This window comes from Camelus dromedarius, chromosome 16, assembly GCF_036321535.1.
Source record: "Camelus dromedarius isolate mCamDro1 chromosome 16, mCamDro1.pat, whole genome shotgun sequence".
In the NCBI taxonomy this organism is placed as follows: Eukaryota; Metazoa; Chordata; class Mammalia; order Artiodactyla; family Camelidae; genus Camelus; species Camelus dromedarius.
Window position 1 is genome coordinate 52,525,187 of NC_087451.1, and position 25,376 is coordinate 52,550,562.

The following is a 25,376-nucleotide window of genomic DNA, read 5'->3' on the forward strand; positions in this document are numbered from 1 at the left end:
TGACTCATAAAGATATTCTAGTTGGTTAGTAAGTAAAAATGCCCAGCCAGAAACTGATGCGAGGTAGAGAAGGGCCCGGAGACGGCCCTGTGCCTCAGTCTCCCAGCTTACCTTTGTCGGTGGGGATGGATGCCAGTTCCTCAGCTGTGCCCCGCTGCTCCTCATGGCTGGTCTGGCCAGAAGGCTGGGGGGATGCCAGGGGCATGGAGGGAGAGCTGGCAAGGTTTCCAGGCTCCAGGAGGAGGAGGGGGTGATCACAGCTGCTGCTCTGGGGGGGAGCTGGGGCGCGGTGCCCGTCTGGGATCTCAAGGATCTGCCGGGGAAGAATGTGGGTCTCAGCTCTCAAGCCTGTCCCTTCAGGCCGGCAGGGCTGTGGTGACCCTCAGGGTCCTCTATTCACAACACACATGACAGCAGGACACCATTTCCTCACGTCACTGATTTCCCCCACGACCCTCAATCTTGGAGACACCTCCTCCTGTTTCTCCTGGAGCACTTCGTTCTTTTGACTTTATGACATATTAATTTTATGGTTTCATCAATGTGTCACCCCCACCAGGCTCTAGGCCCCACAAGTGCAGGGACCTCCTGTGTGTCAGGCTTTGGGAACACAAAGGTGAGTGACACATAGGGGCATGAGGGGGCAAACCACCAGGACACTGCAGCGGCTACAGGCTCCTGCAGGATGGGCATGCAGACTCTTATTCTGTATTAAACACACCCCTCTCCTTTTTAACATTCAGTGGTACTTGTATCCACAGCTCACCAACCTGTGTGCGCATGTAAAATCCTACATATACACATATCAAAAATCAACTAGCAAGTAAATCATAAACTGAGGAGTGTGTCCATTAGAATTATATTAATACTGCCCAAATGGCATTCCCCGATTGTCCTGTGTCAGTACGGCAATGTGCCTGAGACTGCAGAAAGGGGAACGAATAATTCCGCCTGAGAGTGGGGTCGGGGAGAAGGCCGCACACAGGCAACTGGGCGTGAAGGGTGAACGAGTGTCACCAGGTAGAGATGGGAAAGGAAGTGGTGACACAGGCTCAGCTGGGTGACAGTGACAGTGACAAGTACACTGGGACGGCTGAGCTGGTGCTCTGGCTGAAGCGTGATGCCAGTCCCTTCCTCCCAGCTGGAGCCCTCCTCTCTGCAGGCCTCTGCATCTTCTCACCACCGCAAAGCCTTCCCCAACTAGGCCCCCATCTCTGCTGTTCTTGTGGTTCAGTCCGTTTGAAGTTGTGTTCCTCCCACAGGGTGCTGGTCGCATGCTGCTCTGTTGATGTCTGCACAGCCCATGAGCCCCCAGGCAGCCAGAGTCCCACCTCCCCGTGTCCAGACTCAGCAGGATGCTGCCGGTCCATGCATGCAGGGTGCAGCCCCCACTCACCCGCAGCAGCTCCTCTTCACCCTGCTCCTTCACAAACACCTCCTCCAGCTCTTGGTTGAGCCCTTCCAGGCTCCGGTGCAGGCAGGGGCTAAGTCGCAGGACAGGGGACCCTGAGGGGAAGCTGGGCGGGGATGCCTGAAGAGGAGGCAAATGAAGCCATCACTGAACCCCCCAAGTTCCCCTACAGTTACCAGTTCTGACGGGGTCAGGAGGAAGTAGGTGGGTAGCAGTCACGTCTACCCAGCAGAACCACGTGAGTAAAGGAGAATTTGGGGACTGTTACCGATTGCAATAGGTCCGTTCATGGGGTTTTCTCCATATGGTAGACCTTTGAGAGGCCTACAGTGTGCTTTTAGAGTCTGCACCACTGCCTGAATTATACAGAGGGTGGGGATGGAGGAGAGAGAACTTCAGAACAGCAAGGAGCCCTTCCCAATGTCACTCAGCAAGTCCAAGTTTGCACTAAAACTTCACCTGGAACCACGTGGCCACTGGGCATGCAGTGTGGTAGGGCTCAGAGGACACACCCTGGAGGATGACAAAGGGGAGAAGGCTGGGGGAGAAAACGTACCCTCAGTGCTCCCCGCACAGCATGGTCCCCTTGCACTGGGGAGCCCCGCTCCTTCTCTTTCCCACTGCGGTTCAGCTTTGTCCTCTGCAGCTGCTGCTTCAACTTGGTAATCTGGTGGCCAGGAGAGGGGAAGAGGACAGGTGGGTGAAGCAAAGGAAGGACACTGGGTCTCCTCTCCCAGGCGTAGCCAGAAGCCCATACATAAAAGGAAGATGTAGGGGAGGGAATAACTTAGTGGTAGAGAGCATGCTTAGCATGCACAAGGTCCTGGGTTCATCCCCAGCACCTTCATTAAATAAAATAAAAGAAAATAATAAATTAAATAAATAAATAAATAAATAAATAAATAAATAAATAAATAAATAAATAAATAAATAAATAAACCTAATTATCTCCCCACAAAAAACAAAACAAATTTTAAAAATGAGAAATAAAAGTTAGATGGAAGTTCATCTTCCACCTCAAAATGCCTCAGTGGTGTTCAAAACTGTGATGACAGGTTCATCAGGCAAGCTGGATACCATATTAGCTAGATGATTTGATTTTTTTTGGAATCACCATGTAGTCCACAGATGGCTCAGGTTCCAAAAAATTAAAAATACGCAACACTGAAATCATTTCTGTCTTTCACAGATTCCAAAGGCATGGACTACTCCTCTATTAATAGAAATGGGAAATGATGTGTTTGAGTTCACTCCTCAAAACACATTCACAGCTATCTCAAAGGCCCTGGGACCAGGAAGGATGGAAGGATTTCCCCCCATTTTAAAGTAGACGGCAGTGGGCAGGGAGCAGCCTCTCGAGAAGGAACATCAGATTTGGTCCCAACTTCACATCCTGAAACAATTAGGGATTATCATCAACAATTGTGAATGTTCTCCCTGTCACATTTGGAATTCTGGACCTACATGCCCTTAGTGTAAATAACTTGCTCACTCTGATCATCACAAATTTTAAACACTTTGTATGTACCACTAGCATTAACTATTTCACATTCTCTCTCTGTTCTTGCAACCAAGAGGGCAGGAGCTACTCCCCTGTAAAGGGTAACTCCCAGAGAGCTGGCCCTCCCCTGGGCTGCCACACAGCATGCCAGGCAAAGAAGGGTTGGGAGCCCTGGAATCCAGTCTATGGCTTTCTCTACTCACCCCCAACCACTGGAGCCCTCGTGAGAGGGAGGGAGGGCTGGGAAAAAAGTGTTTGGGAACACATCACTATTTTCTTTTCTTTTAAAAATAAGGTTGGATGCGGGGGGAGGGTATAGCTCAGTGGTAGAATACGTGCTGAGCGTGCACGAGGTCCTGGGTTCAATCCCCAGTACTTCCATTTAAAGAAAATTTTTTTAAATAAATAAATTAACCTACTTACCCCACCACCACCACCCAAAAAAATAAGACTGGATGAATACTTAAGTAGTAAGTGAGGTTGGGGGCTTCCAATTCCCAGAAACTCACTCTCTGTCCTTCTCCAGTCTCTGAACCGCTTATCTGGATCCAACCTCAAAGTGACATGAGAACAATGGCCGCTCCCACCCTGTGCTTGGCTGCTGGAGGGCACCAGCAGTCGCTAGTTGAACCCTGCCTGCAGGAGGGTCTGGGCTCCTAAGGACAGAGCACCAGGAGGCTGGGAGGCAGCTACGAAGGTGCCATGTCATTAGGAAGAGGCTAGATCGAGGCGGGTAGACTGGAGATATGAGTCCACTTTGGAGTAGACGCATCCATGGTGCTGGGGGCAGACAAGAGGCAGCTACCCTGGCCAGTGAGTCAAAGGGGGCAGTTACCTCTTTTCGGTGGTCTGTGCTGCCCCAGGACGCTGAGCGCTTGTGTGTACCGGAGCTGGCCCGCTCGCCTTCAAGCTCTTGCCAGGACAGGGGGGTCTGCAGAGAGAGAAACCCCGTGAGACAGAGAAGCTTCTCGGGAAGGCCGTGGGGAAGCAGACGCACCATTTCCTGAACAGAGGTGGCGGCTCTCTGATGTCTTCTCTCACCTGCTCATCAACTGCCCGGACCCTGCCAGCATCCTTTATTCTTTCAGGCTTCTCTACCTGCACTGCCTCCGTCCTAATCCACACCCTCCAGGGAACTTTCCCTGATGAGCCAATCAGGCCGACCTGCTCTTTCCTCTCTTCCGACTTTCACACACGGATTGCAGCCCCAGCTATTCCAAGTGCTTCTCCCCAGTAGTGAGGATTAGTAGTGTCATTGTCCCTCCCTATACCAACTGGCTCCAAAAGAACACAGGCTCAGGGAACCAGCTGCATCCTCGATTCTCTCCTCATCTAAATGCCCAGCACAGGCCCAGGTTCCTGGGAGCCTAACAAAAGCAAGTTACCAGACGGGACTCCCTTCGGGAATCATTAACTGATAAAACAGGAAAAAGCTCCACAGAGATCCCCGCTCTCCATCCTGCCCCACAGCAGGAGGCTTCTGTGTGGGGCAGTGTCTCAAGCTTGTTCCACCATTTTCCTCTGTATGTAAGTGTGGGGGCCTCCTGAAGTCCCCCTGAATATAGAGAGGGGACATTTTCAGAAAGGAGGGAGCCAGAATTCTAAACTCAGCCTTGACTCCTGACCCCTCTTGGCTTTATCGCAGCTCTTTCTCCTGGGCCCTGCTCTGACCCCTTGTGAGAATAAGCCTCTCGGTCAGCCAACCTCCCTCCCTTGCTGCACAGAAGACAAACGATCCAAGATGGAGGCAGGGGGAGTTGTAGACCCACTTCCTGAGCCCCCACTGGACGGAGGAAGCTGTTGGCTCTAGGCATGAGGCAGAGGAGGACAAGATTCCGCTCCCCCAACAACCTTCCCTACTTCCATTCCAAGGGAGGGGCCCAAGGGGGAAGGCTCCAGTGGAACCAGTTCCCCTCTAACTTCCCTGCACAAGCTGCCAAAACCATGAGGGCCTGGGAACCATCTCCTCCAACAAATCTGCTGACCTCCCCCGAGAGGTTGTTGCAAACAGAAAAGGGGGAGGAGAGGAGGGAAAAAGCCCAACAACTCACCACCCAACAGCTGTTAAGAAGAGTGTGGTGGGGGCAGTCCAAGTGGGGCTGTGGGAGCAGGCTGCCCTGTGTGACAGCTGCTGTGCAGAGAGGCTACGGGGGCCGAGCCTCCCTGCCTCTTCCTTCTCCCAGCTGCCCACCCATCAGGACCTTCTACTGGGCTGTGCAACCAGCCAGGGTGAGACAATGGCCTCTTCCCTAGGGCCAGCACCCCAAGGGAGACCCTCCAGTGATGTGTCCCCTACTATTCTTTCTTTAGGAAAAAGGCGGACAACACATCCTCAGGCCCCCACCTCAAAGCCCTCGAGGTGGAGCTGGCTCTAACAGTCCTTGGAACCACGCAGTTGGTCTACTTCCTAATGTCCACATCTCTCTAAACCAGGGTGTTGGCAGACCGAGCCTTCGAGAAGGCTGCTGCAGCTACTGAAGAGAGAGGAGAAAGTTTACCTCTCCCATCGCTCCCCCAGCCCAGCAGATGCACAAACGCTCCTCTCCTCCCAGGGCTCCAAAGCCAAACCTGTAGATTTCTAGGGTCTGCTCATCAAAGCTCTGAGTCCCACACAAGCTTGTTGTCCCTGGAAAGGTGGCAGAGGCTGCAGAGGAGGGATGATAAAGGCGAAGGTCTTGATGCCCGCTTCCCCTCCTCTGGAAAGACCCCACACTCACAGGTGGCTAGGGGGAAGTAGCCACATTCAAGCTGCCACCGCTTCAACTGACATCTCTTGCAAACTCTTCAACTGCCTTCTTTCTTCTGAGATATGTGAGGGAGCAGAAGGAGAAATGGAGGCTAGCGCTGGAGGTTAGAAGGATGTGACAGTTTATGGCAGCGAGAATCATCTCCTCTCTCAGGCCAACTTACCTCACCTCAGTCTGCTCGGTGGCACCTCCTAGCAGCTACTGCCTACTCTGTAAACTGTGCTACTAAGGCCGTGCCTCAACACCTGGCCCTGGCCACAGACATCACCATTTTTCCCCCCATCCCCTGGGCTCTCCATCCTTGGCTCTCAGTCTTACAGGTAAATCTAGCGCCCTCTCCTTTTTCTTTCCTTATCCCTTGGCCTCAAAGCCTGGTCTCCTCATCCAAGATGGCTTGCCCCACCAGCTTTTCCCACCCTTCCCATCAGGGAGCCCTTCCTAACCAGTCCACCTCTGGCAGCCTGCTGCTTCACTCTGCATCTCTGTTCAGAGGGATTCAGGATATATATATATCATTTATGCGCTCAGCAGAGAGTTACTGAGTGCAAGCTAGGTGTCAGGCACTGTTCAGGTGGCGGGGACACAGTAGTGCATAAAAATGGCAAAAATCTTCATCCCCTTTGGAGTTTACATTCTAATGGAGACACAGTTTAAAGAGTGGTAAGCACTAAGAGAAAAATACAGCCATAAAGGGGAACAGGAATGCTGGACCAGGGAACATGATTTTGAATGTCAGGGAAGTCCTCAGAGAAAAGGTAACTTCTGATAAAAACACAAAGGTGATGAAGAGTGAGCCATGGTGATACTGGAAATAAGAGTGACCCAGATGGAAGGAATAGCAAGTGCAAAGGCCCTGAGGCAGGAGCAAGTCTGGTGTGTCTGAGGATAAGGAGGCCAGTGCTGCTGGGCCAGAGTGAGCAAGAGGCAGAGTAGTAGGAGCAGAGCTCAGTAGGTGTGATAGATTGAAAATGGCCCCCTAAAGAAATCAGGTCCTAGTCCCTGGACCCTGTCAATGTTACCTTATGTGGTAAAGTTTTTGCAGATGAGATTAAGTTAAGGATCTTGAGATGGGAAGATTATCCTGGATTATCCTGATAGACCCTAAATGTCATTACAAGTGTCCTTATGAGAGAGGGACAGATTAGACACTCACAGAAGATAAGGCTGTGTGACCACAGAGGCGGAGATTGGGGTGATGTGGCCACAAGCCAAGGAATGCTGGCAGCCACGAGAAGCTGGAAGCTGTAAGGAATGGGTCTCCCAGAGAGCCTCCAGAGAGATGACAGCCCTGCCAACACCTTGATCTTGGCCCAGTGAAATGGAATTCAGACTTCTGGCCTCCAGAACTATGACAGAAAAAATTTCTGTTGTTTTAAGCCACTAAGTTTGAGGTAATTTGTTGTATCAGCCTCAGGAACCTAATACAGTAGGTTATCCTGTGTCTGCACCTGTTTCCATGCTGGCCTTGAGCATCCTTCAGGCAGGCACGTGCACATGTGTGGGCTCTAGCCCCTCCAGCTGAACTGGGAGCATCAAGGGTGGGGACCATGCACTGCCCCTTACTTCCAGTGCCCCTGGGTAGCAGGTCCCTCCTCCTGGAGGTCTGGACCAAGGTCTACTTGGAGCACAGAAAAGTTACAGCTAAGAAAGGCCACTCTTCAAAGAGTGATTCTTCATGGCATAACAGAGGTCAAGCCATGCCACATGACAGCACCGTAAGTAGTCGTTCCAGAAGGTCCCCTGGAAGCAGGATAAAGCTTGAGCTCTGTGGGCCAGTCATGTTTGTCAAAGGGACCCACATACTGGAACAGATTTATTTTAACACCCTGGACCAGGGGGAGTAGCTGAGGGAGAAGCAGGGCTACTTACTAGCCATGAGTGGTGTCGGCCAACTAAGCAGATGATGCTGGGATTATACAAAACTGGATGTAGGTTAGACCAAGGAAGCTTTGCCTGGGATTCTGAAATCCCAGAGCAACATGTGGGATAACTGGGTGGGGGCAGAGGACTGCTTTCCAAAGAGCAGCCTGATAGAAGAAGGCAGGGGTGAGATAGAGCCAAAACCCCTCCAAACTGGAACCTGCTTCTCTGCCCCACTCCCTCCACCCAACTATGTTTCTATCCGGATTCTGAGGTGGGAAGAGTCCTGGTCCATGCTGTCTCCAGTGACCTTGGCTGGGCCCTGGGAACATAACCCAGTGTACCTACACAGACATGCAGAGCAGCATGGTGCCTGGCCTAGTGCAGATGGCCAATAACTACGTGTTGAACTGAAATTCATCAGGGAATCAGCCCCTTGGGACCCAGCCAGACAAAGAGGCAGGAAAGGCTCTGAGGGTGGTCTGCCGGCCAGCGCCGAGGACTCTGGCTGCAGGTGGCCAAGGCCACCATCTCTGGCCCTACGGTGACTGTGCAACCCTCAGATTTCCCATCACGGACCCATTTTTAAATAGTCTGTGCTGTTGTCAAACCATATACTGAACAACTAGCCCTGCTCACCCATTTGGAAAATAGGCACTGAGCCCAGGCCCCCATGCCTACAAAGAAAGGTGGGCAGACTGAGTCGTGTGTCATCACCAAATGTGGAGACACTGGACTGGGAAAAGGAGGAGGATGGTGTACAGGCAGGGAAAGTCACAGAAAGGGAAATCTTCCCAAAAAAACCATGCCACCTCTGCCTCTGGCCTTCAGGGTACTCCCTAAGGTTTGTCAAGAATTTAAACTAATTTTTTTTCTGAAGAGTAAGCTAGCAAAAGACAGTCAATCATAAAAGCATCCCCACCTCACCTGGGGCACATAGAGGACCCGGGGTAGAGATGAGCAGATTGGGGGCCCAGGCAGAGCCAGTACACAGGGTCCCATCTGTCTGCAGGATGAGAACATGAGCGGGGGATCTTGGCTCCAACAGTCATTCCAGATGTGGTGAGACCACTTCCTCCCTCCAGCAGAGTGCGAGAAGACTCCCAGCAAGAAGGGGGGTGGGGGTGACCGCACCCTTGTGTGTGCTGCCATCACCCGCCCTGGCCCAGGCCCAGGCCCAGCACCAGGAGGGGCCAGCCCAAAGCACTTGATGGCCAGCTGACTGACTAGCTGACCTTGGGGGAAGGCAGTCCAGAGAAGGTAAAGCACATTCCGACTGACCCATACAGTCCTGACAAAGTCCTCCGACCCACAAAGAAACCCCTAGATGATGCAGACTCCACGCAAGAGCCCTCCTGGTCCTCCCTGACCGACCCCTTGGCATCCAGCTCCCGCTGCACCCACACCCTTCCTCACCTCCACCCAGCTGACCCCTGGGAGACCTGGTCATCCCTCTCCCATTGTGCATCCTGGCTCAGAACACGCAGCAGCTCCAAGGAACCCCTTCCCCAGTTACCACATTCACACACACCCCCCTCAGAAAAACCTATTTCCCAAGTAAGATCCATCCACCTCTCTTCCTCACCTGCCTCAAATATTTGGGTGAGCCAGCTCTCCACGTCAGACTGCTTCAGTTGCCTAGGAAATACCTGTGCTCTCCTCTGTGCCCACCTAAGAGCTTGAGACACAGCTAAGCCCAGGGAGGGAATACTGGGACTGCTGGCAACCTGCTATATTTAAGAATGTAGAGCTTCAACCTCCATCTTCTGCCTTGTGAGAAGTCTTAAGGAGGCAGCATGCCTGGCTGTCTGAAAGGCAGATGTTCTGACATGAACTTGCCAGGCTCTGGCTGGCTCTACAGGGTTCGGAGAGGGGAGCTGAGCTGCTCAGCCTACATCATAACTCTGGTGGCCATCCTCAGTGCAAGTCCTGTCCCCAGGAGTGCCAGGGCTGATGAGGCCCCCAGACACACTCTGGTGCTGGCTTGGGGTGGGGGTTGGGGGCTGGGGGCACAATTAAGAGAGTGGGAGTGAGGGCCTGCCAGATGTGGTGGACAGACTGACTACACTGGTGTGGCTAGAAGAGAAAGCGCAAAAGGGAAGGTAGGGATGAGAACAGCTCCCTCAAGCTCAAAGGAATTAGGGAAAGGTGCCGGCATCATCTATTTTTAGCAACTTAAAAGCTTTCAAGGACTCTGGTAGATCCCACCTCCCTACCTTCCCTCTAACCTTCTCCACACTTCTTGGTATCTCCCCAGTAAAACCTCTCCCTCATCTCCAGTCCTTTCTGGGTGATGTGGCCATGCTCAGTAGGGAAGGAGCACCAATTACTTAGGGAAATGTCAGGAGAGCCTCAGGTCCTCCTGGCGTAATCCCAGTGCTGAAGAAGGTTGCTTGTGCCCGGCCAGGGTGCTCAAGCAGGAATTTGAATGAAGCCCAAAACCTAGAAGCAGAAAATTCCCAGGAGGCCAGGAATGAAAGATGGGCAGGGTACATACTTGGGTTTGGATGCCTACGTTGATCAGAATGCTCCCACCTCCTGACTGCGGCCACAATATTGACAGGTTGCTAAGAGTTCCTCGAGGGCTGGAGCCCATCCCAGGGAAAAGAGGAAAGCTGCACAGCTCGGCCTTGCCAGACCCACAGAGGCGCATCGCTGACCTCTGTCTTGCTGTGGCAAGAAGCCCAGACTTGTTATATAAAAGATCTGGCCTGCAGCTGGAGCCTGAGCAAAAACACACAGCCTAGAGCCCGTGCCTCTAAATCCGGCCAGGGAACATCTGAGGCCAACTCTGCCTTGAGTTGACAAAGAATGCTATCTGAGGAGTGGGATGGAGGCTTCCTAGAAGGCTGGGAGCAGGAAATGACAGAGACGGGGCTAGGTGGGCTGCATGGAAGCCAGCTGTCTGACAAAGGAGGGTGCAATCATGAGCTTACACACTCAAAGCAACCTCAAGTCCTACTCCTCCAGGAAGCCCTCTGTGACTAGATACATTATTTGAACTAAATATTCCTTTCCAAAGAGAAAGGGGTATGTGCTCCAGGCCTGGGAGGGAGAAACATAACCTATCCTACTTGCCCTTTGCAGAGGATACAGGGAACAACAGTGTCCATGGCTCCCAGGAAGCAGGCCTACTCTGCTCCCTGGACTCTGCTCTCCCTTCACCATCTGCTCATAGATCTAGAGTGCTGTCAGCTTTAACTGCAGCAAACTCCTGCTGGTCCAAGGTGGTGTATTCTTCTGAGAATTCCCCTCCTGGAAACTGGGCCGGACGTTTGGCCCCATCTTATCCCTTGGCTCTCCGCTTGCTGGCCTTCACAGAACTGGCATCCAGACTCACCAAGGCCAAATCTTGTTCTCATTTCCTGGTTCTTCACTCCAACATGCCAAGAACAGTACTGGGCACTCAAACATTCACTAATAACATTCGAAAAGGGATCTCATTTTTAAAATAAATAAAAGAAAGGGACCGATGCGATGTGCTCAGCACAGGAAGGTGGGGGAAGTGAGCGCACAAAACCCATTCCTATTTGGCCGGCCCCCTCCCATCAGGCGGGGCGGGCTTGCTCCAGCGGCGTGCAAAGGAAGAGTGCAGGGCCCAGCATCCTCCAGGATGCAGGCCTGCCTCTGAGCCCGTGTTCTCCCCACCCTGTTTCCTCTTTCCTGAGAACAACTCATTTGTTCTGAGGTTGAACAGGAATGGGTTTAAACTACATCAAAAGGGAGAAGATTTGACTCTTAAAAACTTAACTGCTACTAATGTTGAAGTCCTGAATCAGAGTAAGAAATATCTTTGTATAATTTCACATAGGAGATGACTTCTTGCTCAGGCTAGCACTACCTCATTCCAAAACTGACCAATGGCCTGGATGATCTGCGGAGATTCTGTGCAACTTTAGGATTCTTAATGAAAAGACTGCTGTGAAGAAAAATACTGAAAGAGGGAGCCTGGGCACCAGGGGGCTCAGACGGGTTCACTGAAATCCCTGACTGGGCTGCTGACCAGGGATCAATGCTCCATTATCTAGAACCTTCCACTCTATTGCTCCAGTGGGCTCTATCCTGACTCAACACACTTTCTGGCCACCTCTTCCAGTTGTCTGGGGCAATACAAACTCCACTGAATGTTGGCCCATTTAATTTTAGCAAGGTAAATCTCATTTTTAAAACCTAGAATAAATTCTAAAGTCAACTCTTGCTTACCCACACATATTACTTGAAGGCAAACTGACAAACCCAGGTGGAATGCAAACTCATTTTCAGGGAAGTTTACAAAGAGAACCAAGCTGGTAAACGTGAGATGATGAAAAGTTACATGGTGAGTATGGACAGCCAAAACCCGGAAAAGTCATGTCCATGACTGCGAGTTGGTGAGTAGACCAAAGGCCTCCTCAGCCAGCCCACTGCCCCAGCCTTACCCCTGATCCCATTAGCGGAGAGCTTCATTACCTGGGTGGCCTTGTCATTGGTACAGCAGGTGAAGGTCCCATCAGCATCTCGTGGCCACTGGCCCAGAAGGTAGGAGCTGAGGATGGTGTCCAGGGAGAATGTACGTCGGACCTGGGGTGGCTGAGGCCTACACACTGGCTTTTCTGGGGCCACGGAACATGGGACGCTGGCTGGAAGAGAGCACAGCCCGCACACCTGGACATCAGCACAGAGGAAGGAGATGTGGTAACCAACCTTCTCTCGTAGAAGTCTTGCCGGACTGCCACGTCTTCACTTCTATCTACCTCTCTCCTAAAAGAATCGGAAGCAGCCCATGAAAGCACATACACTCTGATGAAAGCTTCCGTGACTTAACCAGCTGGTCTTTGTCACGGGAAACAATTTACACCATTTTACTTTGGACAAGAGTGACTTTACACGTCCTCTTTGTCTTGTTCCTAATGGATGACCAACTGTGAACTCCTAGGTCTCTGAATTAAGTTTCCTGAGACTAGGACTGTTTCCCATCATTAAAGAGGTCACTTGAAGTGGACAAAAACCAACTTTTCCTCCATCTTTTATCTCTTGCCCTTCTTCCTCTGTCCAGCAGAACACAAATTCACTGCACTGCATAAATTCAACCCAACTAACTGAAGGACTCTTTAAACTTCCTCCAAGACAGGTTAACTTTAGGGAACCAAGGTGACTGAGACAGAAAGAATGATGGAACTAATTTCAGCTATTCAAGATGGAGGAAAACACCCAAGTCTTTGGTTCTGTCTCTGACAAAAATAAAGCAATTATAAATCCACTCATTTTGTCTTTATTTTGGTTAAAGCTTTCTGGGAGAAGGTAAAAGTTGAAACCCCTGATAAAATGTAAGGGTTCTGGAATCATCTGTAAGTTTCAATCGTCTGCGTTGACCATGTTTTCCACGGCCACGTTCAAAACACTCTACTATCTTAAGCTCTATAAGGCTTGTTCCTTTAAACACAGCAAAACGCCTTCACATCTGTACTAATCTCTTGATAATTCATGGTGCATTAAGCACAGCAAAAGGAACTGAGGACGGTAGATATAAATAAACTTGAAGAGCTTTATATTAAAAAGACACTAACAGGTTGGCAGTTCCTCAAAAAGTTAAATATAGAATGACCATACAATCCAGCAATTCCGCTTCTAGGTATATGTACAAAAGAAGTGAAAGGAGGGTCTCGAAAAGGGATTATTCGTACACCCACGTTCACAGCAGCACTATTCACAATAGCCAAGAGGTAGAAACAATCCAAGTGTTCATCGATAGATGAATGAAACGGATAAAGAAAATGTGGTCTATACATACAATGGAGTATTAGTCCCAAAAAGGAATGAAATTCTGATACATGCTACAACATGGATGAAACTTCAAAACATTATGTGAAATAAAACTGACACAAAAGAACAAATATTGTATGATTCCACTTACATGAAGTACCTGGAATAGCCAAATTCATAGGGACAAGAAGTAGAGCAGAGGTTACTAGGAGCTTAGGGGGAGAAGGGAATGGGGAGTTACTATTTAATGGACACAGACTTTCCGCTTGGGATGAGGAAAATGTTCTGGAAATGGATGGTGGTGATGGCTACAAAGCATCGTGACAATATACTTAATGCCACTGAATCATAAACTTAAAATGGTTAAATGGTCAGTTTTACGTTATGTGTATTTACCATGATTAACAAAAAAGAAACACCAACAATATGGACTTACATTCTCCAAATTCATTTAAATTTTTACACACAATTTTGACATAATTGTAATCAACATGAAATGTACATGATGTTCTGCTTTGTTCTACCCATTTCCAAGTGTCAACAATCTACATGTGTCATTTTTACAGACTACATAATATTCCACCAGGTTGATACACAGGAGTTTGCTTATCCACTCCCATATTATTGGACATTTGAGAGGTTCTCCCCTCACAGTTTGGTATCATAAATTTTACTGCATGGACAACTTTTAGTCTTGGTTTTTATCTAGTTCCTAACATATCTGTAAGTCATTTCCCTCAGCCATCACATAATATGTGCTCACATAATACAAATTAAAAATGACATAATTACAAAAGTAGTAAGTGTGAATTGTGGAAAAGTCAAGAAATACAAAAACAACAGCAAAAAGAAACTTTAAATCTCAACACCCAGAGATAATCATCGGTAATACTGCGAGATATCCTGGTGGGCCTCGTCTTCTGCGTGTGTGCATGTGTATGCTTTAAAATTTAAAAAGTGGGATCATACGGTACATACCATTTTGCAATGAGTTTTCACCTTATATCATAAACACCTTTCCAAATCAATATATGTTGACCTACAATACATCCTTTTAAATCTTAACACCCTTAAAACTCTTCAAAGGCTCTCTTTCAAAGATGGTACTCAAAGGCCTCATGTTCTGGTCCCACTTAACCTTTCCTTTACACTTCGCTCCTCTTCAAGATCTCTTTGTCCTGGACAAACTACACTACGCATCATTTCCCACCCTCCTCTCAGGCCTTCCCCCTTCTGAGGTTTTGCACACGTGCCTAGGGCTGAACTCTGATCCACCCATCAGGGCCGGCCTAACCATCTCCACCTCCACAGAGCCTCCTGGATCCCCTGGAGAGTATCTCAGGACTTTCTGATTTTCCCCAGACTTTGTACTCTTTTAGTACTTCCCAGCCTTTCTCTCAGATTACAAGCATTTGTAACTCCCAGATAACAAACAGCCTGTAGCCAAGGGCTGTGTCTAATTTATCTCTGTACCCCACAGCGCATAGAGCATAGCGCTGGAGCTGTGCAGGCACCTAAGTACTTGCATAAAATCAAAAACCTGTGACTACAAGGTGAGCCTGCTCTAATTAAACCTGGTTTATAAGTTTGTCTGCCCCGCACATCCATGCTCACCTGGCTCCCTGTGGGTAAAGCCTCCTGAGTGGCCGGTCCCTTTTCCTCTCTCTGAGGCCCAGCAAGGCCCAACCTCCTTGCTGCCCTCCTTGCACCTGTCACCCAGTAAGCAGTGACAGGCATGCTGGGTTCAAGCTCCAACTTCATATCGCCCTACACTGGCATTTCAACCACTCACTGTCCTGCCCTGGGTTTAAGATCAAAAGGTGGCAATCCAGATATTTCTGGGAACTTCTGACCCATGCGGCAGCCTGGCCAAATGCCAAAATGCTGTCCTGTGTTTCTCCCAAACTGTCTCTAAGAGCCCACCATTGAGGCAGGGGCCCCGGAAAGCAAGTGTACAAGATTCCATGACAGAGGAGATAACAGGCAGATGGGAAGCAGATGAGTAAGAGACTGGCGTAAAGACCAGAATACCATTATCTTCATTCTAGGGACATGGAGACAAAGCCACTGAACAGGACAGGTAAGACTGGAACCCAGCACAATTCGCCTCCTGGCCCTGTTTTGTCCCTCATCAGAGGTCCTGGAAGAACATAAAAGTAAGCAAACTCCGACTGACATGAGACACAGATGAGAACTTAATTTAAGGGGGAATTGCAGTGAGAAATGTATCCTGGGTTTCTATTACCAGATAGTGGCTCTTAGCTGCTTCATCGCTGTCGAAAGGAAGAGGGCTGTGACTCGGGCTGAGAAAGAAGTGGCAGGGAGAAAGATTTCTCAGAGCCACCTCTTTCAGCTCCTCGGCAGAAATTGCTGCAAAAATCTTTAGATATTTTTCCATCCTGAGACCCTATGTACTCTCTTCAGTTTACATAATACTTTCAAGTTCTGCCCCCTCCCTACAAAGTCCTTGTGTGTGTATACTCCTTTGCTCTCCTGATAGCCCTAAAAGGGGCTCAGGAAAGACTGATAAGGAAACCAAGGGACAGAGAAGTCCAGTCTCAGATTGGACTTGGCTGTGCAGTAAGTCAGCAGCAGTCCTACATCTAAATCCAAGCCTCCTTCCTCCTGAATCAGTTCACAGGGCTCACAGCCCTTCTGCATCGGGAATGCCCCTTGAGGGTGCAGGGATGCCCGCCTATAACCAGGATGAAGGACTGCCCTTTAGCTCCTTTGGGGTGGTGGGGGGTGGGGAGGGAGGAGTATGGAAGGCAGGCCAGGTGACCACAGTGATTTTTTGTTTGGCGGTGGGTCTGTTTTCTGGAGAAGTCTTTGAAACCAAGGGGAGAAGAATCTAGTAGCCCCTCAGGACAATTGAAGCCACACCCCTTTTACATCGTTCCCATTGATACCCTTCATGTCCCATCCTGTTGGAGGAGTCCAGTCTCAAGGGCAGTAAGCAGAGATGGCACTCTCTTCCAGGGCTAGGGAGGACCCAGGATCCTGGAATTTGGTGTAAGACTCCAACCACCCATTTTGGTGAACACTACGTGCTCTCTGGCCACCTCTGACCACAGTTATTCTCCAGGACTCTGAGGGCTTCATCGATTCTGACTTGCTCCAACATATACAAAAAATTAACACACACACACACACACAAAAGAAAGGAGGGTGTCTGGGGAGAAACCAAGCACCTCAATACAGAACCAACAGCCTCTGACCAAGCCCCCGCTCTGTGCTAGGCTGGCAAGGATATCACTGCATCTAAGTCCAACTGGAGGACTTGCTTCAGTTTCTTTTCCCTAAATGAGACAGCTGGGCCTCAGCCTTATTTCTACGGCAACCACATTGTAGTGAGGGGGCTGGCCCGCGCCTCACCAGACACAAGGTGACAGAATCACCGTCTGTCTCAAAGCCCTCAGCAAGGCCCCATCTCCCCTCCCAAACCCCTACATTCTTAGTCCCTTTGAGGAGACTAACATGCTCTGTTTCCTTCACGCCCAGGAAATAAGGGAGGGGGGCACTTAAAAAAAAAAGATTAGGTTTTACAGGAAAACAAATCTACCACTTATTTTAAAAACCACATCCCAAATGGTCTGGTGAGCACCTGCTAACTTGGGCACCACAACCGATTAAGGGCAAAACCAAGGTGTCAGTTTCCCCCTCAAAACGCGACCAAAGCCCAAATCAGACACTGACATGTCTTGTGTCATCCTCCAAGGGGCCGCAGGCCAGAGCAGTGTGGTCCCCGGGTATCTGGCAGGGGCTCAGATGTGAGAGATTCAGTTCTGACCATGGGTCTGCCCTCAATGCAGTGTGACTACTCCACACTGTGCCCTCACTGGGCCTGCTCTCCCATCTGGCCAGCAGGAGCTCAGTCCCAGCCCAAGTCCCCTCTTAGGGACGCTGTACAGAACAGAAGATGAGATGCAAAAACACTCTTATGTCTTCATTAGGTAAATTATGTTAAACCAAATTACTGTCAGTTAACCACTTCCCCCGCCACAATCTTTTAGGATAGAAGGTGGGGGTGAGGGAGCCTAGGAAGAGGAGACGTGCAGGGTGAGTTCCAGCCACCACAGTCCCCTGGGAAGGCACACAGCTTAGTGCCAGAGCCCCTTTCTTTCCTAGTGATGGTCTAATCCAGCACAGACAGCACTCGGAGTAAATGGTGCAGGGATAATAAAGTCACTGGTAGGTGCGGGCATCTGCAGCTGCGGTCAGCACTCGAGTTGTGCCAGGCACTGAGACCTCCCTGCAACGTTCTTAGAAATCTCACATGTGAGTGTAGTTGAGATAGGGGGTCCTGCGCTTACCCCCCGCCGTGTGCACACCGGAAAGATCTGGGTATGGGGGTTCTGCCCTGCAACTGTGTGATTATGGTTAAAGGAGAAGTGTTGAGAAGTCACAACGGCTGCTTGTGGTTGGAAGATGAACTGGTTTCATTTCTGGAAAGTACCTCTCTCAGATTTGGGAAACAGACGGAGGGAAACGGGACAACTGGCCGTCCTGTGTGAGAGGAGACGCCCCTGTCAGGACAGGCTGTGACAAAGCGGCGGGCTGCCTGGGCACCGGCTGGGTGGCTGCAGGAGGGTGGAGTGTCCTGTTTACAGTGCTGTGGGGTATTATCGGCCCATCGCAAGCAGCAGCCTCCACAGTCCGGCCACCTGGCGAAGCACCCTGGCACCGGGCCAGGCCATGTCACCATGCAGCCCAGCAGCAGCGGATGCTTTGGTTCTTGGGCAACGGCAAATGGAAAAAACAAAACAAAGCAGCGCACACCGGAGATAAGAAGCTTTAGGCGCTATCTTCCAGAGCCACTTGGCCCTACCTCCCAACTGCTGCATTTGCATGGCTTCAGAGAGAGGGGGCTCTGAGTGCAGAGGACCAGCGGTCAAGCGTTTGCATGTTAGGGGACAGGGAACAGGGCGAGAAGCACACAAAATAGGGCTGACAAGACACAACCCAGGGTGGCCAAGGGGCCTGGCACATCACAGTAGGCTGATTCCTTCAGCGGCAGATCATGAGCGCCCACCTCGAGCCAGCCCTCCAGTAACACTGGGGATACAGGGGACGTCAGACAGGAAGCTGTTGACCAGGTTGTGGTGGGGATGGCTGACACAAGCCCGGTGCTAGGCTCCAGCAAAAGCTCTGGGGGTTCCCACAGCCGAAGCCTCTTCAGAAGGACCACCAGTTTGTCTCTGCTTTTCCCTCATATCCCTGGCTGGAGATCACCTCAGGCCTCACCACACCAGCAAACCTCCACCCCAGGAACCCCAAGGAGGAGGGCGACAGCTCTTAGAAGGAGGGGTCAGGGGAAGAAGGAAGGCAGCAGACGACACAGGAAGTGAGGAACTGAGCTGCCCTTCTCAACTTGGCGGGAGATGGACCAGCGGGTGAAGACTCAGCAGCTTACAAGTGGGGTCCAGCCCTTGACCAGAGCGTCCTGGCTGGGCATCTAGAGGGGCTACTTCGCTTATTTTACTATCTTCAGGGCAATGCAGGGGAGAGAAATCTGAGAAACAAGACAAGGCTTCTTTCCACCCACCAGTCTCTATTAGCATGAGGTCTAGGGATCCCAAAATATCCAACCAGGCCTCCAAAAGGAAGAAAAGAGAGCCAGCCAACGAGACTTCACACATGGCAAAACTAAGCAACTAGCAGGTTCAACAAATAAGTTATTAGTCACTTTCTCATGTCATCAGGCTTTGAACCATTATGAGCACTAATCTTCTCACCTCCCCTCTTGAAGACAAACTAACTCTCATTATAACAGAAGCTGTACATGTTAGAGGAAATTTCAAAAATGCAGATTAGCAAAAACTGAAAAATAAAAACTACACGTGCCCCTACTCAGAAATCACCACTATGCACATCCTTTCTGTGCACATGTTTGCATATATATTTTTAATAAAATGAGGTCTTATTACACATGTTTTTCTAACCATATGCTTTTTTCAGTCACTGATCTTGCCCTCAGAAGGAGAAGCAGGCAGGGGCAGGGCTGCCCAGGAGGCTGAGGCAGGGCAGATGATTGGACACTGAGGGAGCAGGTCCTGTCCTGTCCCGTCTCCTGGCTGTGATGCAGCACTTTTATGGGGAACGGGCAGTAGGGAGGATGCTAATCTGGACAGGAGCAAAGTAAAACAGAGATTCAGAATTTCTAAACATTTCCCCAATACCAGATTTGCAGTAAGTGGGGGAAGTTCCTCCTTGCAGCTTCACAGGGATTACTTTTCCATTTCAGTACGTGTGTTGGGATTAAACGGTACAGGCGGTCGTCTTAGCTGCTTATGGTCCGGCACCGCTTAACTGCTTAACTCAGGGACATGTGGGTTTTGGAGGGAAGTTGTGGTCAAACCGAAATCCCCAATATGACTGTACAAAAGTTAGAAGCCTTCGCTGGAAAGCCCAAGGAGACCCCATCCATCCCGGCTGGGAAGATTAAACCTGGGACTTTAAACACTTCTTTCAACACCAAGCAGTAGCTCATTTCAACCATAACAAAGAGAAGAAACTAAAGAAAATTAGATTAAACTAGAAAAAAAGAGTAACAGCACACTTCTCTTACCACCAAGGCTCACCTAAAGAGAAAAAGAGTGCTATTTGTACACACGTTAAACTTCTCAGCCAGGACCTCAGTTAATTACTAACTCCATATTTCAGTGTGTAGCTCAAGTGAAAGCATTTCCAGCTGTGTGTCTGACTCCCCAGGATGCAGACCACATCCATCAGCAGATGGAGAGAAGGGCCAGGAGAAACCCATTTGGATATGTCACCATGGGCAAAAAAATCAGGAAGACGCTAACTCTTTGTGTCAGCAAGGAGGGAAAAAGGTGACCCTAAAGTGTGTGTGTGTATGTGTTTGTGTGTGTGTATGTGTTTGTGTGTGTGTGTGTAGGGTAGACAGCAGTGACTTAGACATTTGTTCAATCCCCAAGAAGCTGCAGTTAGAAGAAAAGGAAGTGGTGTGAACTTTTCACCTTTTATCTGAATTCTCTGAAGAGGAGTTCTGAAGGATTTCAACATTCATAGGACAAGACAAAATATGAGCAGTTACTGATTGGAGCATGCTTTCCTTCGGGATCTATCTGGCCTTTGCAAGAACAGCAGAAGCAGCCATAGCCTAGTCTTCTCCCCCTAAAAGCAATCCTCACCCCCTGGTTATTTGGGGATGGATTTCTGGATGGCTATAAACTCCAAGGACAGGAATAGGCCCTTCACTATCTTCACTTCAGACAACAATCTGATCCTTATCAAGCAGAGAAGAAATCGTGATGTCCAGTCAGCTCTTTAAACGTAAATGAAGTGGAGGAAGCACCAGAGACTGGGAAGGTTCATCTACAGTAAATCCTATGAGAGGACAACTCTGCCCTGATTTTTGTTCTGAATGTGTGTGCCCCACACACTCTCAGGGAGTCTCCTACATTAAGAGGGGGCAGAGCTTCCAATGTGTTCCAGGTGGGGCCTGTGAACACCCTCATGTAGAGAGGTGAATTGGTTTCTCCAGTGCCACAGAGCAACTTGAGACTCAGGCCTTCTGCCCCCACAGATGACTTTTCAAAGGACATTTCCCACCCTTGTGTTTCATTGTCAGACTCAACCGTCACAATCCCGGCCACCGGGTTCAGGAACCCCCGCATGGACTGGAAGAGTTCTATTCCTTTCCCTTGCTAGGAGCCAGCTCACTCACACCTGGGTCTCAGGAACACTGTTTTACCCACTGAGCATGTAGGACAGGCAGCAGGAGGAAGAAGACAATTTTAAAAGGAGCGATCCCATAGATAAACAAGTTTATAATGTATAGCACAGGGAAAGATACTCAAGATCTTGTAGTAGCTCATGGTGAAACAGAATATGAAAATGCATATATGTATATTCATGTATGACTGAAAAACTGTGCTGTACACCAGAAATTGACACATTATAAACTGACTATAACTCAATAAAAAAAAGAAGTATAATCAGGTACAAAATAAACTACAAAGATATACTGTACAACATGGGGAATATAGCAAATACTTTATAATAATTATAAATGGAGTATACCCTTTAAAACTTGTGAAACACTACATTGTACATCTGTGACTTTAATAATTTTTAAAATAAATTTTGTAATATTAAACTTCAAAAAAAAAAGTGCCAGAAAAAGTAAAAAGTAAAAAAATTAAAAGGAGCAATCCCTTTTCCCATGAGGAAAGTAAGAAGCAAGTAAGAGAAAGAAAACGAAATAAGAATAGAATTACAGATAATGTTCAAATAGTCAAAATAATTTCTGCTTTGTGAACAAACCATGACTTATTTTTAGCTTCATCCAGCCTGCCTTCTCCCTGACCTCAAGAAAAACTACCAGACAGCAACATATGTGTAAGCAGCTGATACTCAGTTTACTATCAGCTCAAAACAAACAAAATATCTGGACTTCGACAGAATTTGATGGCCTCATTTTGTCCCCTTCCCCTCAACGACTCCAAAACCCAAAAGAAAAATTTTTACTCCTCTTTAGAATAGCTCACAGCAATATTCACGTCCATCAGTGTTAATTTAGAACCAACTTTATGCAACTCCCAAAATAACAGCTCAATCAGGAAGAGTCATCAATGGATATCAACAGTTCTGAGCAAAACATTGTGGGGAACAGAGTATTTAAATAATGCCAAAGTATCAAGGGGAGGGTATAGCTAAGTGGTAGAGCACTGTGCTTAGAATGCACAAGGTCATGGGTTCAATCCCCAGTACCTCTATTAAAAAAACAAATAAGCCTAAATACCTCCCCTCCACCACCCAAATAATAATAAAAAATAAATTAAAATTTTTTTCTTGTCTTTTATGATATTAATATTTTTTACTTTATTCTTGAGGGTTTTTTACAACTGGTAATTTTTTTCTCATTTGCCCCTAATTGTTATGATTAAGGAGTTCTATATGATACAGAAATTACCTATGAAGCCACAAAAAGATATAGAGGAAACTTAAACATATATTGTGAAGTAAAAGAAGCCAGTCTGAAAAGGCCATAAACTGTATGAGTCCAACTGTATGACATTCTGGAAAAGGCAAAACTATGGAGAAAGTTAAAGTATCAGTGGTTTCCAGGGGTTGGGAGGGAGGCAGGGATGAGTAGGTAGAGTTCAGAGTAAAAAAAAATTTTTTTTTAATTCCAAAGTACCTCCCTGTAAACCACTTACAAGAGAATAATGTACTTTACAATGGGAAATTTGGTGGTCAAGTGATCAAATTTAGCATCACTAGGAATGGTCATCCTGACATCCCCTGCCCCTGCATCCAAAAGTGATAAACACGAAGTACATAACTTCCTCCATGAAATGCTCTTGCCAAAAATGTTTTACCTGAATCGATTTGGGCCCCAGACCTAACTTCCCACCTGCAGGAAATGGAGAGGACAGAGGAACAAGTTAAATGCCATCATGAGGGAACAGTCAGAAAAATCCAGAATGTGGCACAGCGAGAAGGCAACTGGTCCACACTTTCAAAAAGTCAGTCATTAAAATACCAAAAACCTAAAAACAAACAAAAAAACAGAGGTGGGAGGGGAATTTTAAATAGAGAGATTTTTTCAAAAATGTAACCAAACTGGATCCTGGTTCAATAATACAAACAAAAGAGCCATCAAAGGGGAAATCTGAAAATGAACTGGATATTGGATAATATGGAATTATAGTTTCCTTAAGATGTGATAATGACATTGTGATTATGTAGAAGATTGTTCTTATTCTCAGATGTCACTGAAGTTAACTGGAGAAATATGATGATATTTGCAACTTATTTTCAAACAGTTCACCAAAAAAGCATCTGTGGAGGCTCAGACACACATACATAATATACACAAAGAGAAAAGAGAGTTTAGACAACTGTGGCAAAAAGTTATCAATGAGTTTAAGGTGAAAGGTAAATGGGTGTGCACTGTGCTTATAACCTTTCTGCAGCTCTACAATTTTTCCAAAATAAAGCTGTGAGGGGGAAAAAAAAACTGGCTTAATTTGAGAAGACAGAAATTAAATTCACTCCTTAACAAGGATCTAAACCACTTAGCAGTTCAATCTTGGCAGGCTGAAGTCAAATTCAGTTAGGTCACTGCTCTGGTCTTCTAATTTGGGGACAGAGAAGGTAGGCGAGAAGAAATGAAACAGTGAATGAGGCTTCACAGGAGGCAAGGAATTGGCAGATGTAAACCAGTACGCGTTAGAATAAAGATACTAAGGAAAGGAGACTTTAAATTAAGTGGCATGTCACCTAAGGAGTAAGACCCAGACTGCGGGCAGAATTAAGCGGTTTCTACAGGTCCAGAAACACAGTTGGAGTCGGACAGAACCTCAGAGAAGCCCAGCCAAGTTAGCTATTTGCCATTCTTGCTCTTCACCAGGAATGGGGAAACCAGTGAGATCCCAGGGAGGATGGGTGAAAATAGCTAAAGGGAAGGCAGCTAGATTCCAGGAGGAAGGTGAAATCTCCTCTTCTGTGTGAGTACAAAAATGACAGGCAGAAAAAGACTTCTTTTCCTCAACTCAGAATTGAACGAGGGAGACTGTAGAGTCCGTCCCCAAAAAGCTCCAGGGAGAGATCATTTCATGCCCCCAGAGTTCTCCATACCCACCTGACAGAAGGCAGGGGTTTGTACCAGAAGAGTTTGAGCCTCCTCTAGTTTTAGAATTCCCCAACTGTTAAAGGGTAAGGAAGAGACGGTTACTGACCAACTCAGCTAAATTGAAGGCCCCAGAGCTCATGCTGTTAGCTGGGGCAAAATAAGTTAAAGGGGGAAAAAGGTACAAAATCAAAGGGAGATGTGCCTTACCTAGGCTGATCAGACAGCCGTGCTATGGGCCCCAGATCATCTCTCTCACCTCCTCCTCCAAGCAGGAGAGTATAAACAGTGCTCAGTGTACCTGGGGCTGGCCACATGCCTGGGTAAGCTGGGCGGGACTGAAGCTCAGAGGGCAGGTTTGCTCACTTGCTACACCTCAGTAGGTCTGTCCGGACCTCTGCTCTGGGTCATTTTGCTCGGGCTGGTGGGCAGGGAGGGGGCTTCTAAAGAGCAATTGCTCAGTTAAATTCGTCAAGGCCATTAAGTCACAGAACTTGCTTTGCCTTCAGGGTCTAAAATCGTATTAGGGTTACTCTGCCCAATCCTCAAAGCCTTGAAAACCTGCGTGGACCATTTTGTCCCCTTTGTAGAAAGTCTTCTCTGGTTAGCTCTGTCTCCTTACTCAGGTTCTACTATGTGTCTCCAGCTTCAAAAAGGAAATACTCCAAAGACCACTATGTCCCACCTAGTGATTCCCTGCCTGGCCTCTGACAGTCTGGAACTGATCCAGCCTGATTTAAAATCCTAGGCGAATTCCCAGGCTGTGCCTGGTGGAAAAACCCCAAAGTGTGCTGAGCAACATTCCAGGGCAGCCCCTGCTCTGAAGCCCTGGTCTTGCTGGTTGCCCAGGTCTCCTAAGGGAGGCTCAAAGGTTATATAGTGCCTCCAGGGTAAACCTTGTCTGAAAAGCAAGATTAAATGGCCCCTCCAGGAAGAGTCTTGAAAGGTATGACCTTGGGAAGATTTTTCCTACCCTCAGTGTATGACTGAGACCACTGATGACTTCATAGCAGAAGAATGCTTGTCAGGTCACCTTTCCACGTGCGCTTCCAGCGGCAGAGGAGGACACTGCAACACATATCACTGGAAGGTAAGTTACACCATCTTCCCCACATATGATGGGCTTTCTCTCAACTCTTAAATCAAGAGCTGCTTAACAGCAGTATCACCTTCTTTTGTAAATCAGAGAAAGAAAAATTCTCCTCCTGAAGCAAAAGGAGAATTTGATTCCAGGAAACAGCCTGGTTTGTTAATTACCAAGACGTCCTATCCAGGCCTCTAAGAACTGGAAGGGAAAGGCTCAGTGGTCACAGTCCCCTCTGAGCAGACGGCTCTGGCCATTTACACAGCAGCTCCAATGCAGACCTCTAAGCTGCAGGCAACCCAACAGGAATTCGGGGGCAGCCTTTTCTCATCCTCCTGTGTCTTGTCCTGATTCCGAATGCCATCCATCTGCAGATGATTTTAGGGTAGGACAGAGACAAGAGAATAGTGGGGACAGCCTCTATAACTTCA

The 25,376-nt window shown here is 48.3% G+C and overlaps 1 protein-coding gene across 2 annotated transcripts in view; it reads right to left on the bottom strand.

Annotated features, from left to right (window-relative positions):
- FAM117A (family with sequence similarity 117 member A) overlaps positions 1–25,376 on the bottom strand; it is a 41,713-nt gene that overhangs the window by 5,180 nt on the left and 11,157 nt on the right. Inside the window, exons 2-6 of one of the 2 annotated variants that reach the window (XM_031469678.2) lie at positions 11,969–12,138; positions 3,748–3,843; positions 1,968–2,078; positions 1,397–1,531; positions 112–313 (exon numbers count right to left, since the gene is read on the bottom strand). In XM_031469678.2, the coding sequence (XP_031325538.2) occupies positions 112–313; positions 1,397–1,531; positions 1,968–2,078; positions 3,748–3,843; positions 11,969–12,138 (714 nt within the window). The remainder of the gene's footprint in view (positions 1–111; positions 314–1,396; positions 1,532–1,967; positions 2,079–3,747; positions 3,844–11,968; positions 12,139–25,376) is intronic. The other variant, XM_064495949.1, reaches the window with a different exon arrangement.